The 18453-nt window shown below is 42.2% G+C and overlaps 1 protein-coding gene across 2 annotated transcripts in view; it reads left to right on the top strand.

The window, feature by feature from the left end:
• Positions 1-15339, top strand: part of SRD5A1 (steroid 5 alpha-reductase 1) — a 57860-nt gene extending 42521 nt beyond the window's left edge. Inside the window, exons 3-6 of one of the 2 annotated variants that reach the window (XR_011314045.1) lie at positions 4933-5034; positions 5775-5844; positions 9912-10062; positions 14201-15339. Coding sequence is in view for 1 of the 2 variants with exons in the window: in XM_069730583.1 (XP_069586684.1) it covers positions 4933-5034; positions 9912-10062; positions 14201-14267 (320 nt within the window). In the remaining variant the exon portion in view is untranslated. The remainder of the gene's footprint in view (positions 1-4932; positions 5035-5774; positions 5845-9911; positions 10063-14200) is intronic. The other variant, XM_069730583.1, reaches the window with a different exon arrangement.
• The last annotated feature ends 3114 nt before the right edge of the window (positions 15340-18453 follow it).

An 18453-nucleotide genomic window follows, 5' to 3' on the forward strand; every position in this document is an offset into this window, starting at 1 on the left:
GATAATCCCAATCAGTAGCGTCTTGGGTGAAGTCCCTGAGCATCAGCTTTCCTTGGATGGTTACTGGAGCTACGAACCCCAAGGGGTCGTATAAACTATTCACGAAGGAAAGAACTCCTCTGCGCGTGAAGGGTTTCTCATCCTTGCTGATCTGAAAGGTGAAGGTATCTGTCTTCAGGTCCCACAGCAATCCAAGGCTCCGCTGCATAGGAAGGGGGTTGATGCTGAGGTCTAAATCCTTTAGATCGCTGGAATAGTCTTCAGAGGGAAAGGCTTCCATCAACTCTCGGCTGTTGGAAGAAATCTTGTGTAACCTTAGGTTAGACTGAGCGAGCATGTCACGAGTCCTCTTTAGTAGACTGATTGCGGCCTCACTTGTCGGTGTGGACTTCAAACAGTCATCCACGTAAAAATCCTTTTCCACAAAGGACCTGACGTCCGAGCCATACTCTTCTTCACCCTTTTTGGCAGAATGTTGGAGGCCGTAGATTGCGACCGCTGGGGAAGGACTGTTCCCAAAGATGTGTACCCGCATCCGGTACTCTGCGATGTCTTCGTCCGGGTCGTTGTCACGGTACCAGAAGAACCTCAGGTAGTTTCTGTGTTCCTCTTTGACGAGAAAACAGTGGAACATCTGTTGTATGTCGGCCATAAATGCCACTGAATCTCTACGGAAACAGAGTAATACTTCCAGAAGTCTGTTGTTGAGGTCTGGGCCCGACAGTAAGACATCATTCAATGACACGTCTTCGCATTTGGCACTTGAGTCGAATACCACTCTACTTTGACCTGGCTTCTTAGGATGGTACACTCCGAAGATGGGCAGGTACCAACACTCCTCTCCGTGTCGAAGTGCAGGTGCAATCTCTGCGTGGTTGTTCTGGAATATCTTTCCCATGAAGGTAAAGAAATGTTCCTTCATCTCAGGTGACTTCTGAAGCTTGTGTCTTAGAGAGATGAATCTGCTGTAGACCAATTCCTTGTTGTTGGGTAGGCGTCTCCTCTGAGGTCGAAATGGTTGAGGTGCGACCCAACTATTCGCCGTATCCTTGACTATTTGTTCGTCCATGATGTCCAGGAATATCTTGTCTTCTATAGACATCGCTACCTTGTTGTCTTCCTTCGTCCTGTGGAAGACTGTACATCCTATGTGGTCTTGTTCACCTTCACAGGCGTGGTCTTCGTTGATAGGAACTGAGAAAGGGCAAGGTAGGGGAGTGCTGCTCGGTAGTTCCTTTACCAGCAGACTATTGTGACACGGCTGGAAGAGAGATGGACGTCCATTTTCTAGTGTGCTGGTAAGCATACTGTTGACTGAGACCGGCTTGTGTGCTCCTCCTAGACAGACATCTCCTACAATGACCCATCCAAGGTCTTGCCTCTGCGCGTATGGAGCATTCAGTGAGCCGTTGATATATTCTCTAGTCTTGTGGACTCGTAGTATATCTCTTCCCAGAAGTAAAGCTATTGGCGCTTCTGGTTCCAACTCAGGTATCAGGTGGGCTATACGCTTCAGGTGGGGGTGATACGTTGCCACCTCTGGTGAAGGTATCTCAGACCTGTTGTCAGGAATCTGGTTGCACTCCAGGATGGTCGGTAGTGACAGACAGGTCTGGCCATCCATGGACTCCACTTTGTATCTGGTTGCTTTCCTCCCCGCCGTCTCGACGGTACCTGAACATGTCCTAAGGGAGTAGGGAGAACCGGGGCCTACAATGCTGAAGTTGTCAAAGAAGATGGACCTGGCTAAAGACCTATTACTTTGGTCATCTAGGATTGCATATATCTTGAGCGCTTTGTCTCTGTGGCCTGTTGGATAGACTCGGACAAGGCAGATTTTTGAGCAGGATCTTCCTCCCTTGAGTCCCTTACAGATCTCCGTACATTGAGAGGTGACCGCAGGGGTGTCTTCGTCGGTGTTCTTCTGTTTCTCATCGTGCTCCTCTGCTTGTGACAACACTCCTGGAGGTGGTCCAGGATGCAAGGCTGTATTGTGATCCGTGCTGCTGCATTCTGCACATTTCACGCTAGCTCCACAGTTCCTGGCGAAGTGAGAGGTCGTAGCACAGCATTTGAAGCAGATGTTGTTTTCCTTGAGGAAACCTTTGCGATCCTCTAAAGTCTTCTCCCTGAAGGCTCTGCACTTTAGTAGAGGATGTGGTTTCCTGTGTAGAGGACACTGCTTACTGACATCCTGAGGTTTGCTCTCTTCCGTAGGGGGCTTAGTTGTCTTGTGTGGAGGACCTGTGGAATCAATATCAGTTTTATGGACTGCCACGGGTGTCTTACTGGGTTTGACACCAGGGGTAGTGGAACATGACAGAGTGAAATCAAAACTAGGGTCATTTCTGATCTTGGCTTGCTGGGTGACAAACTCAACAAATACAGTAAAAGGAGGGAATGGTACGTTATGAATTTGTTTATACCGTGAACCATGTATAATCCACCTTTCTTGAAGATTGTAAGGAAGTTTTTGTACTATTGGATTGACACCCCTAGCAGTGTCTAAGAATGCCAATCCACCCCAGTGACCTTCCTTCTGGGCGACCTGTAACTCAATCAATAAATCACTCAATTCTCTAAGTCTTTGATAACCCTTGGGCCCTATCTTAGGGAAATCATCAATTCTTTTGAATAAAGCATTCTCTATTACTTCTACGGACCCATAGCATTCGTCAAGTCTTTCCCACACTTTACGTAAACCTATGTGTGGGTATTCTATGTTAATGTCTCTTAGTCTTTTAGCATGCTCGACCGATTCAGTTCCAAGCCACTTTACCAGGAGATCTAACTCCTCACTACTAGAAAGGTCCAGTCCCTGAATGGCGTTCTGGAACGAAGCTCGCCATGACCTGTAGTTTTCGGCTTTGTCAGTGAACTTTACAAGTCCTTTTGTTACCAGTTCTCGGCGGGTAAAGAACTTTGCCAAGTCTATGGTGGCTTGATCAGTGTTGGTACGAGCCGGTATGTTATAGCCATGTCTAGTGTGTGGTGCATCACCATACCTGTGAGACGCTCTTGGCTTCGGACAGTCTGCATAATACCTTTCTGGTGAAGAAGATGTCTCTTTAAGGTGAGGTGGGAGCTGTACCTTCTTCTCAGTGGAACGGTAGCTGAGGCCGACTCCTCTGTGTTGGACGTCTTCTTGTTTGTAGTAGCGAAGTTCGGGGTTAGATCGATGATAATCGGCGTAGGCTGATCGTTGTAGTCTGTCGAGGGTGTTGTCCATGCTGGAGTGTCGATGAACGTACTCTGCGACGCGCTGAGCTGGATCTTGCTGCTCTAGATCTGTTCCAAGAACGTTGCTGCGTCCCTCATAATCAGGATCCTTCATGGCTTCCAAGTACTCTGCCTTAGCTATTGCAGCTGCTGCCTCTTTGTCTACCATAAGTCTTTCTAGAGACACTTGCAGGCGCGCACCTTCTGCTTCTTGCTCTGCCCGCAAACGTGCGGTTTCAGCCTGCAAACGTGCATTTTCTGCTTCATGCTCTGCTTGTCTCAGCTTTAGATGCATTTTTTTCTCGGCAAAGGAGGACCTCGCTTTGGCTGCTTCAGCTTCAGCACGAGCGACAGCAGCCAGCTCTGCTAATGATGACCTGTTAGAGCTTTCTCGTGACCTCGTCTTGAGTGAGGATGTGCTGTTTCGAGACATTGTGCGCTTAGCTGCGTACTGCTGAGTGTTTTGGCGGGAAACTGAGTCTAGGTGCGGTGAGCTTCCGCGTGGCGGGAATGATGTAGCTTCTCTTGGCGGGCTGCAGTATAGTCCCGCGGCTGTATGGCGACTGCTGTGATACCCGAATGCGGAGCAGTGTGGGTGTTAGCGGTTCCGTACAGTCTGAACAACTACAGCCTGCGACCGGCTATCAGTTTCGCTGAAGGCAGCTAATCTGTTCTTACTTTACAATTACCGCCTGCGACTGGCGGTCTCGTTTTTCACTGTTCTGTCTTCCTCCACGTAGGATGCTGTGTGGATTCCAACATACGGCTAAACCTTCATCCACATCCCAGTAAACAGACTGTGTTGATGCTTAAGTCTTATTTATTAGGGTGATGATAACCAAAACTATAACGTTGAACAACAATGGTGGACAGTATTCATAGTAGATGATCAAATAGTGAATGATGTTGATGTACAAAGTGGATGTTCAGTGAATAATCATAGTGGATGACTGATCATAGTGGATGACTGATCATAGTGGATGACTGGTGAAAAACTGTAAAGAATAACAGCATTTCAGTATATGCACATACAGGGTGCAATCACATAAATAACTGGGACATTACAGCAAGAATTATATAGAGTGCATTACACAGTAATTCTAACAGCACTGCCCTATTCTATACAAGAATGCATCTATCTACATGCAGAGTACACCTGAACCTAACTGCAAGCTGCAAAGCACATCTGCCTAACTATATCTGACTATAGGAGCTGCATAAGGCTTAAATACTAACACAACCATAAGATGCATTAAACCTTTATAAACGTACCGAGTTCCGTTAGGACAGGGGTAAGAAAGTAAGCGAGACAGGAGCACGTGTGCCTCTCTGCAGATCTCAGGAAAAATGGCTACTGAAGCTTGTCTTCACAAGAAGAATGTGGGCGGAACTAACCCATAAGACATTGCTCTTAGGAGGGAAAGATTGGTAAACAATATGAAAAGTAGGCAACTGATGACCTCCAGTGGCCACAACTTGAATAACATAATTAACTCTCTGCACATTAAGATGGGCAGAACAATCCACATGGCTCATGGCAGAATAAAGGTTCCCCATCCCTGATTTAGAGGAAGGAGCTCGCCGTTGGCTACCTTGGCATTTCTCCTTGGAGAGAGTTCTGACATATGGCACCTAATAAATTGTACTGTAGATGACTTTATTTTTTTCACTCATACCTATGAAATGACTGCAGTTTTGATGCCCTGCTTGCAGGAATGGTGCTGTTTATCTGTGGAATGGTTGTCAATATTCATTCTGACTACATACTGAGAAATCTGAGAGAACCTGGAGAGACGGGGTATAAAATTCCCAGAGGTAAGTAGTCACACATCATCCCAATATATAGTAACATCACCTATCTGCTGTCATGTTTTATTAAAGTGACAGGAGTCAGCCACAGCTTTCCATTCTCATGAATAGCAAATTCAAGCTGTAGCCATTGCCTATTGATAACATTATTAGAAGAGAAATGACAACTATGGCTGCACTTCCTGTTGTCATATATAAAAAAATTCTGTCCAAGAAAAGTGTCACACTTTGAACCGCTAAAGCGGGCCTGTCACTTGCTCAAAAAATGATAAAGATCCCGGAGCTTTTCTAATTTTTCTGCTCATTTCCATTTTCCGCTGCATCACTCTATTGCCGAGATATTCATATTTGTTGCTTTTGGGGCTCGCTATTGTGAAATTTCACCTTGCAATACAGTTAGGCGTTTCTTCAGAGTCTTCAACATTCACCTTGAGATCCCGCCAACCACAACTGTGCAGTCTTAAGTCGTCTCTGGGGTGTGCACTTTCATCCCTCCCTACCACACGCTGCCAACATCAGACTGCTAGCCTTGTGATTGGCATCTTCTTTGAGGGAGTGTTGAAAGCGCACATTCCCAGAGAAGTCTCTTAAGAGACAGTTGATTTACAAGCAGAGATTTCACATTCTGCACTCCAAAAGAGCCAAATGCCAATATCTCTGCAATGGAGCGATGCAGCACAAAATGTAAGCAAGTGGCAGAATCGGGCAAGCTCCGAGATTTTTAACTATTTTTTTTTTTATTTAAGCAAATAACTGGTCCTCTTTTAAAAGGCTCCTGGGGTTTGCTGTGAGAGTGCCTATGTTAACATTCCTTAGGTATGTATTTCATGTATTGATAATGTTGTATGCTCATTGATTGGCATACACATGTATTCCAATACATTACAGCGAAAATAAATAAGAGGTTAATGAGAGACTAGCTATAATGTTTATTAAAAATGAATCTCAATACCAAATAAAATGTATATAACATAAAATACACATAGGTGTCCGCCAAAGTTTTAGTAAATGGGCCAACACTGCAATAACTTGCAGAACAGCTACTAAAAATACATATATACCTTAAATAAAATAACGGGAACACTTACGTTGTGTTTAAGTCCAAGTCAATCACACTTCTGTGAAATTAACCTGTCCAGTTATGAAGCAATGCTGATTGTGAATCAGTTTCTCCTGCTGTTGTCAAATGGAAAAGGCAACGGGTAGAAATGATAAGGAATTAGCATGCTAACCCCTAGAAAGAAGTGGTTCTGCAGGTGTTGACCACAGTCCATTTCTCTGTTCTCATCCTTTTGGCTGTTTTTGTCACTTTTTTGCATTTTGTCATTGCTCTCATCCCTCGATGTACTATACAGTAGCATAAGGCGGTGTCTACAAACTACACAAGTTTCTCAAGTAGTGCAGCTCATACAGGATGGCACATCAATGCAAGCTGTGGCAAGAAGGGTAGCTTTGACTGTCAACACAGTGTCTAAAGCATGGAGCATATACCAGTAGAGGGGGGCCATATGAAAGCAACAACCCAGCAGCACACTGAGCACATTCGACAGACGTGACAGAGTCTGGAGATGCCATGGAGAACATCCTGCTGCCTGCAACATCCTCCAGCATGACTGGTTTGGCAGTGGGTCTGTAATGGTGTGGGGTGGCATTTCTTTGGAAGGCTGCACAGCCCTCTGTGTGCTAGCCAGAGGTAGCCTGACTGCCATTAGGTACCAGGATGAGATCCTCAGACCCCTTCTGAGACTATGCAAGTACAGTGGGCCCTGGGTTCCTTCTGATGCATGACAATGCTAGGGCTTATGTGACTGAAATGTGTCAGCAGTTCCTGCAAGATGAAGGCATTGAAGCTATGGACTGGCCCGCCCCGTTCCCCAGACCTCAGTCCAATCGAGCACATGTGGGACATCATGTCTCGTTGCATCCACGTTGCACCACATACTGTCCAGGAGTTGACTGATGCTTTAATCCAGGTCTGGGAGGAGAACCCTCAGGAGACCATCTGCCGCCTCATCAGGAGCATGCCCAGGCATTGTAGGGAGGTCATACAGGCACGTGGAGGCAACACACACGCACAGCTGAGCATTTCCTTGTCTTGAGGCATTTCCACTGAAGTTGAATCAGACTGTAATTTGATTTTTCACTTTGATTATGCGTGTCATTCCAAATCCAGAGCTCCATGGGATCCTAAAGAAATTGGAGCATGCTCAGTTAAAAAAAAAAAAAAAAGGAATTTGTCGCCGGATTCTGTCATTTGACGGATCCAGCGCCCATAGGCTTCCATTCGAGCAAACGACGGATCCGTCGCTGTCCGATTTTTCAACGTTACTTTGTCTGTTGTCTCCGGCCGCCTGACAAACAATTTTCGATGGATCCGGCAAACGATGGATGAAACGTGAGGCCATCCGTCGCAATCCATCGCTAATACAAGTCTATGAGAAAAAAAAGGGATCCGGCACCATCAGTCGCCGGATTCGTTTTTTTCAAAATTTGATGGATTGCGGCTGATGACAAAAAACTGATGTGTAAAAGGGGCCTAAACTGACATGAAAACAATTACGTTTCTTGGCAGCACACTGTCCTGTATAAAAAAGTCTTGTGCTGCCAAGAGCAATCTATTACTGATTGTTCTGTGCACACCACAAGACAGGTGGTGCATGTTCGGTTTTACGCTTACGCAGGGTTATGGCAGAACATGTTATAGACACATGCTTGACAAGTAGGAGTACTGACAGCTCCTCCAAAATCACTACTTCAATTTGCCCCCTAAATTGCAACTCGGGAACAGGATTGCATAGGGACTGTAGAGTAATTTCACTCTCCTTGTGATGGTGAGATCAAATGATGTAAAAGGATTACCATTGGTCCTCATGTCATGGTTAATGGTTTCAAGAGGATTGAGACATTATCAGGAATTAGGGATGGATGATGCTGACATCCCAGACTTCTTTACCTCCTTCACTCTTCCGTGTTTCCAGTACGTGTGGTATTTTTTTTCTTTCTCATGGATGCCACACATACCCATTATAACCTATGGCTCTATGCACATGTCCGTGTTTATACATGGACTGTGTCTTTTGCATGGACACACGGAGATATGTGTACTTTTTCGCGGCGGCACGAATGACAAGGGTCAATCCAAGTCTATGGGTCTGTGGAAAGCATGAACAATTCTGTCTGTTTAACATTGCAAAGTCTAGCTATGTAATTTATTTCTACCCATACTGGAAAACCACTGATGAAAGACACTGACAACAGTACGGGTTTTTCACATACGTGTTTTTTACAGATGTGTGACAGAGGCCTTACACTGATGAACCTGCACATAATGGAAATGTAGCAATAGACTCTTATTCTATCAAAGTCCAATATAACTACAGTAAATGGTATTCTCTGAGGTTTTGTCTCCTTTTTATACTCCATTGTGACAATGAATATCCCAGAGAAGATTGAAGCCATTGAGAGCCCTGAGTGTGACCTGCTAGCCTCTCTGGGCAAGTTATTATTGTACAGCTCCATCTCACGTGACAAGGGATGGGCGGCCACACAGTATTTTCTGGCCACGTGTGGACTCCATGTAAAAAGCACATAATAAGGCTTCATTCACGTGTCAGGGATTTTCCTTGAACACAGAAATATGACCAATTTTCATCAATATTTTACTTAAAATTTTCATCAGTTTGGTCAGGGGGTCAGTTTTTGGCATAAGAGTTTTAGCAATTCTTTTTTGTTTGTTTTTTTACTAGAAGTTTTCCCAAGCTGCTTCTTTGTTTATTGTGGAATTTTTACTATTATTTTGGCTTAAGGACGTTACTAATCATAATTGAATATACAGAAGACTGTTAATGTTCTGGCAGGGCATAGAAAGCTCCCACTTGATGATTATTAAATCCGGACCTTGAATTTAATATTAAATATTAAGTTATACAAAATCTTAATATGTAATATGAAGACACATTTTCTCTGCGCAATACAGTGGTCTGTGCTGAGGTGTCCACTGGTCTAACATAATTAAAGACCTGGTATACCAAATAATCTCGCCCGCTTTGGCTGTAGAAGAGCATATACCGTATATGATCTGGTAAAATGATGAGGGAGACTACCTGACACCACTTGCCCCATCTTGATTTGTAAATGCATTTTCCGAAAATGTTTGAACGTGTTGTAGAGACATGTTATAAGTTTCTATTTGTTTCAAAGCAGAGCCCAGAACCCAAGAACCCCAAAGTAAAGGGGTGTTGAGACCACCACCGATCACTAACACTAGCCATCTAGGTCTTCTCTGAAACTGAAGATCGCCTAATTCACTTTCTATTGAGCTCGTTTGCAGAACCAATCTCTAAAATGGTGTACCCCTTCCACTCAGCACGGGACCCCCATTAATCAAAACTTATGGTGTACGCCTGTGACAGGTCAAACATTTCCTGAAAGTGCAATTACACTATAGGTTATTGATGTCTCCTTTTTTTTTTTTTTTTTTTTTTGCACATGCCCCCTAAGTTAACACATTCCTGATTCGGATGCAGATTCTACACCTACATCCTCATCACATCTGCTCACTTTCCACATGCTGCGCTAGTGAATAGAATATTTCATTTCTGACAAAATGTTCATATTTAAGGGGATTGTCTGGTTTTAGCTATATTGATGACCTATCCTTATGATGGGTCATCAAAAGTGGATTGGTGGGACCCTAACACCCTACACTGATTAGTTGTAAAGAATGTACGGAGCCTGAACAGCACGAGGGCATAGGCATATCTTAACGTGTGGCCATACCCCGAATCCTTCTGCTATATATAGTATATAGTACTGCTGAAGTAATATGATACAGTATGTTACTACACATTCAATGTATATGTCTGTTTTTATTGTATTTTAAGGTGGACTTTTTGAGTATGTTTCTGGTGCTAACTTTTTTGGTGAAATTGTGGAATGGTCAGGATTCGCTATTGCTGGTTGGTCCATCCCTGGAGCAGCTTTTGCTGTGTTCACATTTCTGGTGCTTTTATCTCGAGCACAGCAACATCATCAGTAAGTATGTTTCTCTTTTCTCACATTCAAGGAATTGCAGTTATTATAAGCAACTATGGCCGTGTAAAACATATTTACATGGTTACCCCTATGAAGAGAGTAGAATGTTGGTTCACTAGACGCAGAACTTGTTGGACATTGGGTAGCAGGATGACCGCCTGATTCTGTGTGTGTGAGGGAGGGGAATACTGTAGGTGAAATCGGGATGAAACATAATAGTCTGTTGCCGTCATCTCTTCTCTTCTGCAACCTTCATTCCCATCAGAGATTAACTGTCACAGGGTTACAACAACAGAGAGGAGACAGAAGACTGCAGCATCTGATTGCTCCTACTCCTGTCCTGAGAAGAAGCACTTCTCCTTCATTTTAATGGTGTTTATTTCTTTTGACAGGATTGGTTAATTGGCCATGTTGGAAACTCTGAGCTCTCAGCTGAGTGCGATTAGCCACTCCCACCCCCTTTATAATCTGGGTCCTGATTCAGATCCATGTCAGAGCTAGCATTTGCTGCATGGCTTAGGATATGAGAAGGAGTTTTGTAGGAGTGATCTATGACACTTGCGTGGTTTGAAAGTGTGGTAATTTCCTTCCCTTTTCTTATTTTGTTTTTCCCCATCGTCCACTCCGGTGCATTCCTCTGGGTCATTCCATGTCAAGTGAACCAATGATTTTTTACCACTATATTTTTAATTCTTTTGAGATTTTGTTATTTGGTAATAGTGTGTCAGAGAATGCAAAATGTGAAGAAAAAAAATTTCTAGATTTTTTTTATTTTAATTTTTTATTGATTTTCAAAGTTTGGAAAAAGTGCAAATTTCGGTGTTGCCTGCCTTTACATTTCTCCCCATAACTCAGGCTAGGAAAAGGATAGAGAAACAAAATAAACACCATTCTACTCAGAACTGTACAGGCTTTCACCAGATATGTCACAAGAATATCTTTGATGATATTTTACCTATGCGAACGCAAGTGCAAAACTTTAAAACGCATTTCAGAAAAAAAACATTTAATTTAAAAATTTCAAAAACTGCACATGTGCCTGCTATGCTCCTATCCACATCTGTACCAAAATACAAGATGGGATCGTGATGGGATCATATTTTAAAAAATAAAACTATTACAGTGTCAATTCGAAAATCTCGCATTCAGATCTGTTCAGCCTGTGGTCTAACAGTGTGGGGTCCATACTTACCAAATAATCCATGATTTTTAGATATTACTGTATTATTTTATTATGTTACTGCTTAGAAGCAGGAGAGGACAGAGGAGAAAGCTTTGTTAGGGCTGAGAATGACCAGGGGGGTAGACGGTGACTGCAGAGCAGATGACCGGCCGGCAGCTCCAGAGGCCATATTCACACCAAATCTTATCACCCAGGCAACTCCTCAAATGGAGGGAGAAAAATATTCTCACCATCCAGTTCATGTATTGTACAAACCAGGACTACGAAGAGGAGGGGAGTTTGTGAAAACCTCGGTTACAGGAAGCAGAAAGGGGACTCAGCAATATCGCACTGTCATCCCATGTAGTGAACCAGGAATAAAAACAAGGGTTTTTTCATTCAGCAAAGAGAGTGACGTCCATGACGTGGTAGAAGGCGGCACAAGATCGGCAATGGATGACATAACTGGTGATGTGACCTGTGACTATGACTGGCGCTGGTGGCGACTACTGGACTCTCCAAAGATTGTGAAAATGAAGAAGTAGAAAGAACTTTTCTGCACTTTCTGGTCCAGCGCCGTCCTTTGTGTATCCAAGAAAACCAGACATTGTAAAAGTGAACAAAAATCAGATATCGAAACAGGTGCAGCCGAGCACCATGACCGGCCGCACATACTCTGACACAGAAGGAAACGGCCATTGCTAGTAAGCGCTTATGGACAAGATGACATTTCACCCACTAGAAGGGACACATTGATGATAAAAGGCCAGTGTAAAAACCTACCATTAATTGTTTGATTAGTTCATATATTATAAAACGAGGATTTAACTACTGTACTATTCTTCTTAAACACTTCAGAAATGACATGTTTAGTGAATTAATAGAAAAAAAATTGTTACATGTATAAATAAGTGGTAAAATATTGGTTCTTTTAATCTTGTTTTTAACCTAGAATTAGGATGAGCCTGTATTTGGAAAATCACACTTGAGGATGTGATCACCTTTTATCTTTTGGCTTGTTCAAAGAATTCAGGTTGAAAAGCAAGTTGTGTTATGATGATTAAGATGTATTTATTCTGGCACTTCGGTATTTGTTTTTTGTGTTTCTTTATTGTTGCATATAAATGTTGAATTCAATAAGTTGTAATTTGAAAAGAAAAAGGGAAGAAACTCACACAAACATAAAATCAGATGATGCAAGGCTTAAAAAAAAAATACAAATTTGACAGGTCCCAAGTTGAATCCATGTACAAATATAAAGAAGAACACAAGTAACACACATGCATGTTTTCACAATTTTAGAACATACGTTTTATTCACAATTGCGCATCAAAATTTTGAATTTGATTTCTCCAAAACAAAATATCAAGAAACATAGTCTTGTGACATATCGAATGAAAGCCGGTACCGTTCTGAGAAAAATGATGCCTCTCCCACCTCTGTATCTTAATTCTAGCCCAAGATATGATAAAAAATGTAAAGCCATACCAGGCCAAAATCCGCACTTTTTCAAAACTTTAAAAAACTGATGAAGAAAAAAATTCTAAACTTTTAATTTGTAATTAACTAAAGTTGTACTTCATAAAAACAAAAAATAAAAAAAATCTAAAGACGTCAGGTAAAAAAAATATTCATATTTGGATCACTTGATATGGAATGACCCCTCTGTTATATGTGAGTGAATATTTTGTATGCCTGCTGTTTCCATTAAATCCTTGTTTGTGCAGCCTTTGTATGTCGGCTTGGTGTACTACAGTGCACAGTAGCACCCCTCTTTTCTGGCAGAGACAGAGGGCTATCTCGGGAGATAAGGCAAGGGTGGAGGCCCCGGCATCTTCATCTTCAGAAGTATCCCAGGGAATAGGGCAAGCTAGGGCGCTCCCTAGTCTTAGGGACAGGGAAGGAGCCCTTAGTCCCCGGTCACCCAACAGCTGTGTCGTCACAGGAATCTTTTTTTGTTTGTTTGTTTCCATGTAATCATCCCAACCCCATCAAAGACTTTTTAATTGTCAGAATTGTCATTGTGAATTTGTCAACAGGTGTTTATTATTGCATCATGAGCAGCATGATTTTTAAAAAAAATTCTGTGGAAGCATGGTTGAAAAGCAATGTCTGACTTTCATTTGTTTATTTTCATAGATTCCTTTATTTATTATTACTTTTGTCAGATTCAAATTATTTCTATGACCATTATGGGTTTTTCTGTCATTAAACGAGGGGTACATTTTACATTGACCATTAAAGGAATATGGGGCCTGCAGGCAGCCTCTTATTACTTCATTTTCCCTAGGCAGATCACTCATGTATTCATTAATGTTTATCGGGAGAGATGACTGTGAGCAATAAAAAGTATTCACTTTACAAGTGGATGGTCACCTAATAGCATCTGCTTGGTCATTACTTCATACTGACAGGTATTCAGTAGGAAAGGAGCTAACTTGTTGATCGCTGAAGGTCAGATCACTCTGCTCAGCTTTGTCTGAATGGATTAGAGAGGCGCATGCTCGACCTCCGCTCTATTTATTGTCTATGACTTCTGGAAATAGACAAGTGCTGTAGCGTATTTTCTCTGGTGGTCCCATAGACCATGAATGTAGCGGAGATGGAGCATGCACTTCTCTACTCCATTCAGACACAGCTCCATAGATAGCACGTTTTATGATCCCTGCGGTTGGACCTCCAGCTATCCTTGTTATCCTCTATCCTGTGAACAGAGGATACTTTTAATTTTGTGAATACCCCTTTAACTTGATAGGCTTGTCAGGATATGCTATTGTCATGTACTACATTGCATTCTTATAAGACTAATGTATCAGCCTTCGGCTACTGGGCAGTCCCATATTCTTTGAATGGAGTGGTAGTGGGTATGCACGGCCATTTCTCCATTCAAATAGGGCGCTCTAGGTAGGTGAAAGCTAGCTATATTAGGATAACTACCTTCAATATTATCACTAACTCTTTTTCATATTTTTACAGATGGTATATTGAGAAATTTGAAGACTATCCAAAATCCAGGAAAATTGTCATCCCGTTTACATATTAAGCTCTTTGTTGATTAATTTAAGACCAAAGTGCCTGCTCAGCAGAGTTTAATCTCCTCTGTATATCTACATGAAGGAGACATAGTGGAATCTTCCATGTTTTGGTTAAGAAAGTTTAGCAGTTTTAAGTAGCACTCCAGTGAAAAGTGTTACTTCTAGTTCCCTTGTAATGTTTGTTGTGTGCTGGTGACAATACATTTACTAATTTTGCCACCTTCTCCTGCTATCAGCCCAACCCTCATCTGCACCATGCGACCCACCGTGTTATAGGCTGGAAATCACATTGTCATTGCATTCCTGGGACAGTCTGCAGGTGAATCACCTAGAAATGCAGAGAGAAAGTGACTGCCGCTCCACACAGAAGACACTCTGTTGTCTGAATATTTACAGTGCTGGTCACATGCTGCCGATGACGACCGTAACACTGCTGATTTGTGAGTTATGTAAATGTGCACTTTTACATAAACACAAGGGGAAAAAGCTTCAACTTTTCACTCGAGTGCTTCCCTTAGAGGGATATCCGGGACTTTGTTAAAAAAAAAAAAAAAAAAATTTTGCATCAGCACTAACAGGCAGGTAGTTGCTTCCGTCATAGACCACTCCTGTCGGCGATTCAGCTGCCTCTTCTGCTGTCACTTTTAGAGAGTGGCAACTTCTTTTTCGCTCTGCTATATCAACAGGGGAATGTGACTTCCAACGTCATTCTGATTAACAGTCAGCTCCGCCAGGTAGGCGGTGGGGATCTGGCTGCCAATAAAATGTCAGCAGTCCCACCCTGTCAAGAGAGCAGAGCGGAAAAGAAGCCGCTGCTCTGTTGACATTAAAGAACATACCAGGCACAACAGGCAGGAAGGTAGCAACTACCTGCCTGTTAGTGATTGGGCAGATTTTTTTCTTTTTTTACAAAGTTCCGGATGTCCCCTTTTAAGCCTATAGGCATGATTTTTAAATAAACCATTTGTTTTATGATGTTCTGAGGACGTGAAATGTTCTACCTCATTTTATTGTTGTAATATATTGTATTCCTTACTTTCTCAAGAATGTTAAAAGTAAAATGTTTTTATCAGCAAGTGATCCAAATCAAGTCATTCATTCCTTATACAGAGATATCTTGTAAGAAAAATGATCTAGAATTAAAGGGTTCTTCCTCAAAAAAATCAAGGTATCCTCTCTCCTTAGAATAGTTATGCTGATTGTTGAGGACTCCAGCCATCTGGAAATTGGGGCTCTGGAACCTTGAGTATTGGGCTCTGCAGCCCTGTCCTGAATAAAGTGGAGGTGCACTTGCTGAACCTCAGCTCCATTTATGTTTGTGGAACTGCCGAGTGCAGAGCTCGGCTTTTTCCAGCAGTGTCATAGACTGTTAATAGAGTGGAGGCCAAGTTATGTACACCTTCACTTAAAGCAGGATGGCACTGCAAACTCTGCTATCGGGGTTCCAAAGCACCAATCTTGAGATCGCTGGAGTCCTGCCAAACTCCAGCAATCGGCAAGGTATTTCCTCTCCTGAGGATAGAGGAATAACTTGAATTTTGGGGCAGTATAACCCTTTAATGTATCAATTGAGAAGACTTATGGTTGTATTCATTATTTTAAAACAAAGGATTTGACATGAAGGCTCAACACATCCATAGTCTATATAGTGTTTCCTAGCTTGTCGGTACCAATGCTCCAGTGAACCATCCACTTAACAAATATAGAGAAAAAGAGCAGCACATCCAAGGAATAAACTGGCTATCTTTTTCATTGCATAACAAGAATGGATTAAAAAAACCACTTTGCAATGGAAAATGTTCACATGAAATACTGACGTGTTTCCAGCTTAGCAAAAACGCCCTTACTCAGTCTAAAAGAAGGGGTCATAGGAGAATCCATAAAACCCAGATAGACCAATCACATGAGTAATTAATATATTTCAAACTGTGATGTATCTGCATGAATACAATTCATTGAGTGAAGCACATTTTACAATCGTGAACAGCAATGTTTGTGTTTTAACATTGCTACCCACTGTATATGGAGATAACGCAACTATAATAATAATTTGAGTGCATGGAAAGGAGTACAGGGAATAGATTAGTGAGGAGAGATGAAAGGCCACTTTAATGTGTTTTTAGGTGTTAGAGAAGGGATTTCTAACCTACTCAAGTGTTCTGTCTGTCAAGCGATGAAGCAATAATCAGAGAGACACACTGCTCGTTGTCATTCCAAATAGTCTCTGTTTAATGGGGAGAGTTAGGGTGTTATCTTATAGTACAAGATCAAAGGGAAATGAGGCATTACACAATAATTTGGCAGAAATATGAGTTATACAATGGGTTGTCAAACACATCCTGGGATATGAGATAAATTATATAAGAGAATGTGGGGGTACCTCCAGCATGTCAATGTGTTCTGGTTCAAAAGTTAAAGTTCTCAAGAAAATCTGGCTGAAGAAATACAATTCTTGGGTGATTACAGACCATATTGAAAACAAGGACATGTATTTGACAATTTCTGGGAATTGTAGGAACTGACCATTGGCCATAAGAATGTCCGCACGTAGACAGATGATAACTGTAACATAGGCCATTCTTGCATAATACTATTTTCTTCCATTTTATTCAGAACAGAAATTAACCACTTTTTTCACAACTCCCCTCTTTTTATCACCTGGTCTACCTTGCCCAAGCTAATCCCTTCCTGTTACTCAGGTCTGCAAGATAACCCTACTTCACAAAATACACGGCTTATCCGATGCATATCATGGGATGCCTGTCTTGCTGTGTATCCATTCAGATTATACTTGTGGGTCAGACCTTCTGTTCCTTCTAACCCTATTTCTATCAAGGGATTATGAGGGGATAATATAGATATATTCTTATAATATAATATAGACATTTTTATTAATATATTAAAATGTGTTAGAAAATAGAATATAGTTTTTATTTGTTATTATAATTCATAGAGTCCATATTGTCAATGAGTCTTTGTAAGTTCTCTGTGGGTTCTTTGTATTGAGGAAGACCAATGGTCTGATAAAAGGCAATCAGCCAAATCTACTGGTTTGCTTGTTGCAGAATATGCAATCAGGTTGGAGTGCATTTATCGAGGTAGTCATCACTTGAGTTTGCTTTATCTGAGTCAGTATTGATTTTAGCTTTGTTCACCTGGAAATCAAATAACTTTATTGTCACAGCAATTAGTATCACTAAAATTGCTTGAATTAGGAAATGAATTACACCCGATCTCCATCCACCTATTCCTTTGAACAGGTTCAAGGGATTGAACCATGAGAGCCATTCAGGGAGGGGTAAATCTTTGAGTGAATTAGCTTTCCGCACCCCTTCCCTTTTATGATTTCAAGTTGTTCTATATCATGAGTAACTCTCATTAGTCGGGAAGGATCCATATAGTGACAACAGGCAGGTCCTACCACCTGACAGAAATTTCCTTGAGAGGCTGTGAGTTAATTATGTAAAATGGAATGCTGATTCATAATAACTATAAGCTGTTTCATGTAGGCTGACTCAATCTTTAGAGCATCAAATAAATAATCAGTCATACTATCAAAAACGTCACCTAGTCGATGCATGCCAACACATTCATAGATGCCTACCTCTAGAAGCTGTATGAAATTAATTTGAGGTAGCAGGAGCAAGTACAATGGTCAGGCAGTGCACTTTTTTCCACATTTAGGCATACACAGATTACGTAACCCTATACGAATCTAGCAGCAGCACAATGGAATTCTGGGGTCACCCAATTAGCTTTTACCTGACTTACCATTGCGTCCTTAGGGCTCCTACTCACTTGCGAGCAACTAGGATGAGTCTCGCATGTTTAAAACCCGCCACTCAGATCGGAGATTGCGGACAGGTGCAGTGCCGGGGTATTGCCGTGCGAGACTCATCAGAGTCTCCCGCAAGTGAGTAGGAGCCCTTAGGGTACCGTCACATTAAGCGACGCTGCAGCGATACCGACAACGATGTCCATCGCTGCAGCGTCGCTGTTTGGTCGCTGGAGAGCTGTCGCACAGACAGCTCTCCAGCGACCAACGATCCCAAAGTCCCCTGGTAACCAGGGTAAGCATCGGGTTACTAAGCGCAGGGCCGCGCTTAGTAACCCGATGTTTACCCTGGTTACCAGTGTAAACGTAAAAAGAAACAAACACTACATACTTACATTCCGTGTCTGTCCTCCGGCGCT

Source organism: Ranitomeya imitator, chromosome 6 (assembly GCF_032444005.1).
Source record: "Ranitomeya imitator isolate aRanImi1 chromosome 6, aRanImi1.pri, whole genome shotgun sequence".
Classification (NCBI taxonomy): domain Eukaryota; kingdom Metazoa; phylum Chordata; class Amphibia; order Anura; family Dendrobatidae; genus Ranitomeya; species Ranitomeya imitator.